Here is a 5,535-nt window from a genome sequence, read left to right as displayed (position 1 = left end):
AGAGTATTAAACATTATTTGTATATATTTCTTTTTATATGTAAAGTGTAAATGTAAAATAAAAAGTAAAATTAAATCACTTGCAATAAATAATGCAAGATTAGAAATTCCAATTGGGACTGAACAGAGAAGACCATTTATATCCATTTATTTAGATATTTTTATTATATTTTCATCTCCTCCACGTTGAGACTCCAGTCACACCTAGGTGTTATGCCACTCAAAGCTAAGCATGACAAAACGCTCAAAACAAGGAATTAAAAAGGGGTTAAGTGCGTTTTTATGAGCAGGTTGCGTACATTGAAGTCAATGGACAAAACGCGAGCAAAAACACGCAAAACTAATTGAAACGCACGCTTTAAAGGGTTTCCTATTGAGTCTGGGGGCGAAAAGGAGCTGAGATCTGCCAAAAAGAAGCTCATGTGCTTGCAGGAGGTGCAGGAGCTAATCCTTTCGGTATGACCCACCATTTTATCTGAGGTTGACCTGAAACATTCCTCATCCAACCTGTCCACAGGGTGCCAACGCCGCTGTGTGATTTCATTGGAGACCCAACAGCGTTGCCACCCTGTTGAAGCAAGTAGAATAAAGAACTGGTCTGCTATCTAATGGTAATAAAACCATGTTGGGGGAACTCTGAAAAAACAAAAACTGCTAGTGATAGACTGCAGCATATCTGTCATTCTATATTTACACCTTTTTTTTTCCATCAAGATAATCTTTATTAATAAAGAACAAGGTTGAAGTTTGATATAACAAAGAGAACAACGGGTACAAAACAAGGCAGTACTTAGTGGGTTACTGTGCAAAAAAAGAAATGAAAGGACGCAGGCTGGCAATTGTTACCGAAACAATTGAGAAAGACTTCCAACACGACCTTGAAATGCTACAATGCACTGCTCAGTATTGTTACATTAATGAAAATACAACAACAAAGCCATTGTATGCGTTATACATCCAATAAAGGATTTAATTACACTTGAAGGTTGACAGTGGTCCCCGAGATATTTATTGTGTTGTGCATTGGTTATGGAATACAATGTGTGGCAGGAGCTGCATTATCAGCTATCTTTCCTAATGACTAAGGAAGGTCTCATCAGAGTTCCACTTTAGGCCTCATTCACATGAGAAAAGGCCGGCACGTACAGCTCCGTGCTGCGTGCACGGCCGTATCGGGCAGCTCCCGGGAAGGACAGGTGCTGCGTGTGATTAGTACGCAGCCCCTGTCCTTCTCTATGGGAGTACGTGGCCTACTCTCACCCCAAGTGCAGGTCCGTACGGGTGTGGGTGTCCCGGCTCGGACGCAGACAGGAGCCATCCTGTCAGCGTATGGGTACGAACACCAACACAGGGCGGGTGAGCGTAGGGCAGCGTACGGCCACGTACTCCCATAGAGAAGGACAGGGGCTGCGTACTAATCACACGCAGCACCTGTCCTTCCCGGGAGCTGCCCGATACGGCCGTGCACGCAGCACGGAGCTGTACGTGCCGGCCTTTTCTCATGTGAATGAGGCCTTTAATATTTTCGTTAGGTCTTTTTACTGGCCAACAGCGCCATAGTCTTTTACTCCCGGGCCCAGTGCAAGACATGACCCCCGGGCCCTACAGACCTTACTCCACACATCACAAGTGGAAGTATGGGCTAAATACAAATGAAATATGTATGGTAGTGAACAGTCACAACACACTCCTGGAATCTGTGAGAAGCCAGGAACGAAGATAATGTAACTCCGGCGTGCAGGCTTAATGGCCGCCCAGTGGCCAAAATTGATGGTGATTGTGGACGAATAGAAGAGTATAGCAACAGTTCTTGCTTCGTTGGAAGGGAGCAAACTAAGCAGGTTCAAGGAAGCTGGCATACTTGCCAATTATGGCAAACGCTGCCATGGCCACCCTCCGCTAGTGTCCTTCTTTGAAATAACTGCAATCAGGTATGAAGTGAAAGAACCTAAAAGGGACAAATAACCCATAGAACCTCTCATTCAAGGTTTATTCTGAATGGATCAAGTCCAAAGACTTCTGTCTAGTATTGGAGCACAGCTGTCCCCTCCCACCTCCTTCCTACCTACTGGCGCACTATGATGAGCAGCCCACTTAACCAAAAGGCCGGTGACAGTGACTATGGTTTCCTAGTAGTTTCTCCACCTCAATACATAGCAGAAGCATCCCAGTGAGGGGGCACAAATGGTTCACACTCTCAAGAGACCATCGAATATCCAGGAAGGGATTATCAATCTCCTCAGCCAGGACATATTTCAATAAAGACTTGATAGATGTTCTAACCTAGGGATAGGCCACCCGGCACTCGAGCTGCTTTGGCACTACGAATCCCATGAGGCAATGCAAGACTCCAACAGTCACGTCTCTCAGAGGATTTGTAGTTTCACTACAGCTGGAGCGCTGAGGTTGCTTACTCTGGTTCTAACCCTTAACCATGCCATCAAAGAATTGTGGACCGAGTAGGGCAATTTGACAGTGTCTCTTGTGTACCCCAACCCTCCTTAAACTCACTCATCTTGCCTGCACTCAATTGCAAACTATGGGAAATAGTCTGCATATGAGGGTGCTTGGGCATAGCGATTGGCTGCTAGTCCCCAACACTGCCACATGCTCCCCATACCTGGAAGTGATGGGTAGAGTTTCCTGCTGCAACGGAGGAAGGAGCAGGGTGGGAAGACAGTCAAGTTGAGTATATGGGGGTGGAAGGGTCTTTGCATGGGCAAGCTGACAGGGTCTCTTGAACTTCTGTTGAGTTCCAGGTCACCTTATAATAGGGTTGCCACCTGTCCCAGATTCACCTGGACAGTCCGGGTCTAGAGTCCTGTTTCCAGGTTTCAGGCCAGCTGAAACCCAGACATAGCACATACAGGACTCAAAACCAGGACTGTCCAGGTGAACACGGGACAAGTGGCAACCCTGCCTTATAACCTCATGGTATTGCGCAATATCGTATGTATCAAACACAAGTTGTGTATAAAGTTTTATTACTTTTCATTGACAGATTAGAGAAACTACTAACAACCACATTCCAGGTTTCACTTATGTAGAGAATGAAAGATAAAAATCGGATTGGTTGCTGTGGGCAATGCTGCATCTGTCCATCTCCTGTGTTCCAGACAGTCCCGCAAAGTGTAATCTGCGATCAGAACCCTTGCAGAGTACCAGGTGAATGGCAGCCAACGTCGGAGGACCTTGCATTGGAGTTTTCATAGAAGACTCTAAGGTGCCTGGTCATGTGAAACACTCCAGACTGCTCTTGGCTCGCTCCATCTCATGCAGAAAACTGTAGAACTGCGGCAGGGTCAGCTCTGAGGAGAGAAGCAAAAAGGTGTTAAAGTGGAACTCTGGACAAAAAATGACAGTTATGATACAGTCCGTCAGTAGCAAAGATTGATTAAATCCCTGCCAGTGGATTTTTGATTTTTCCACTTTCTTTAAATGAGAACTATGGGGTTAAGTCTTTTCCCCATAGTTCTCCTTAGGGTAACGGGAGGACACAAACTAGCGTCCTCCCGTCACCCTAGGCTCAGTATACCGTGAGCTGTAGTTCCCAATATACTGAGACGCCACAGCTGAAGCGGATCCCGACAATTATGTCTGGATCCGCCCTGCTGTGTCACTGACAGCTGGCTCTGCCTATCTAGAGGCAGAGCCAGCTCTACCCGCCCACCTCCCCAGTCCGTTCCGCCAGTCAGAGCTGGCAGATCGGAGCGTGGAGGGGGGAATCCAGCCCCTCCCCTGTCATGGCAGAGAGCCGTGACAGGATCGAGAGGTGAGTGAACGCCGTTATGTGTTAGCTCACCTCCCGATCTACTGAGCCGACCTGTGACAGTCTCATTGTCACAGGTCGGCTAGAACTATGAGGTGAGTGAAAAGCACTCACCTCATAGTTCTCCTTTAATAGAGCGACAACGCTGTTTGTTCTTGAGTGAAATGTGTCACCCTGATTGGGTAGTCTTAGATCAGGGGTGGGCAAACTCTAGCCCTCCAGCTATTGTGGAACTACAAATTCCACGAGCCATTGCAAGATTCTCACAGCCTCAGGCATGACTCCCAGAGACAGATGCATGATGGGATCTGTAGTATCACCACAGTTGGAGGGCCCACCCCTGTCTTAGATGGACAAGTAGGTTTAAATGCTACGGGTGACAACTGCATCTGTCTGTTTGTAAAAAGACAAACAACTCTAGCTCAGATTGACTGTTGTAAGCTCCCTTGACCCCATTAACTGTTTAACTTTTGCTGAAATGCATTTATATGTGGGAAAAAAAAAGAAAGGAATGAAATCCATAAACTGCATCCTATTACATAAATGAACCCCATAGCTACTAAAATACAAACACCTTTAAAGCTCTGATAACAGCGCAGCACAGTGACCTAACAGTTAGCACTTATGCCTTACAGCACCAGTTCAAATCCCAGTTAGGACACCATCTGCATGGAGTTTGCATGTTCTTCCTGTGCTTACATGGCTTTTCCTCCGGGTACTCTGGTTTCCTCCCACACTCTGAAGACATGCTGGAAGGTTAATTGGCTCCTGTCTAAATTGGCCCTTTGCGTATGCATGTGAAAAAAGGGACCTTAGATTGTAAGCTCCTTGAGGGTCGGGGACTGATGTGAGTGTTCTGCATGTGAAGCGCTTGGTAAACTCACAGCGCTATATAAATCCCTATAATAACGAACTGAAAACGTCCCGTGCTCTCTGTTTCTATTGAACTCTTATCAGTTACATTGTCATCAGTTCTCTCTCTGGGCTACAGAACCTTCTCCTCTCAGAAAAGAAAGAGCCATTTGTATTCCTCTTCTAGGGTGGCAACACTACTTCTCTATAGATAAAGCAAGTGAGTGTTGTCACCCTAGAACAGAAGTGGGTTGCTGGCAGGAGCACCAGGTGGGGAAAAAGCAAGAAAACTAATGCAGTTACCACATCTGAGAACTGTTGAGCTGCAATCTGTTACTTTTTTTGTTCTGGGGTTTAGATACACAAAATGAGATTTCTAATAGGAAGCTTAGGTCTTTGATCCATGACTCACCTACATACACGGGTTCCAATTGGCTGCCTTTTCTAATCACCATCTTCAGCTAGGAGGAAACACAAAATGATTATCAAGAGCAAAACATTCTGATGATGGGGCCGTAAGAAGGTTTTAATATGCTATGGACTGATTCGGTTGGAGGCCTTCTTCATTGCCTTACCAGGGATGGCCAAACTGCGGCCCTCCAGCTGTGGTGGAACTACAAATCCCATGAGGCATTGCAAGATTCTCACAGCCACAGACATGACTCCTGGAGAGAGATGCTCCATGGGATTTGTTGTTTCACCACAGCTGGCGGGCCGGAGTTTAGCCATCCATGCCTTAGTCTTTTCTCACCATAAAGCTCTCTTGTCCTATTGGTTTATAAAAAGTTGGTGCCAAACCAGCTGCTGACAAGCCTGAACTACTCCCATCACAACGCAAGAAACTTTTAAGCTGCAGGCATTGTAGTCCGGATACATGACTTCTCTCATTAAGCCCTGATTAAGGGGGGGTGTTCT

At 46.1% G+C, this 5,535-nt stretch overlaps 1 protein-coding gene across 1 annotated transcript in view; it reads right to left on the bottom strand.

Moving 5' to 3' along the window:
- Positions 1 to 3,102: 3,102 nt before the first annotated feature.
- The window catches only part of COMMD7 (COMM domain containing 7), a 13,629-nt gene continuing 11,196 nt past the window's right edge, over positions 3,103 to 5,535 (bottom strand). The window contains exons 9-10 of the mRNA XM_018556371.1: positions 5,033 to 5,081; positions 3,103 to 3,307 (exon numbers count right to left, since the gene is read on the bottom strand). Of these exons, the coding sequence (XP_018411873.1) occupies positions 3,231 to 3,307; positions 5,033 to 5,081 (126 nt within the window). The 3' untranslated portion in view covers positions 3,103 to 3,230. The remainder of the gene's footprint in view (positions 3,308 to 5,032; positions 5,082 to 5,535) is intronic.

The sequence above is a fragment of the Nanorana parkeri genome, unplaced genomic scaffold (assembly GCF_000935625.1).
Source record: "Nanorana parkeri isolate BGI_ZX_2015 unplaced genomic scaffold, ASM93562v1 scaffold237, whole genome shotgun sequence".
Lineage (NCBI taxonomy): Eukaryota > Metazoa > Chordata > Amphibia > Anura > Dicroglossidae > Nanorana > Nanorana parkeri.
The sequence above is the reverse complement of the archived record's forward strand: the minus strand, read 5'-3'. Positions and strand labels throughout refer to the sequence as shown.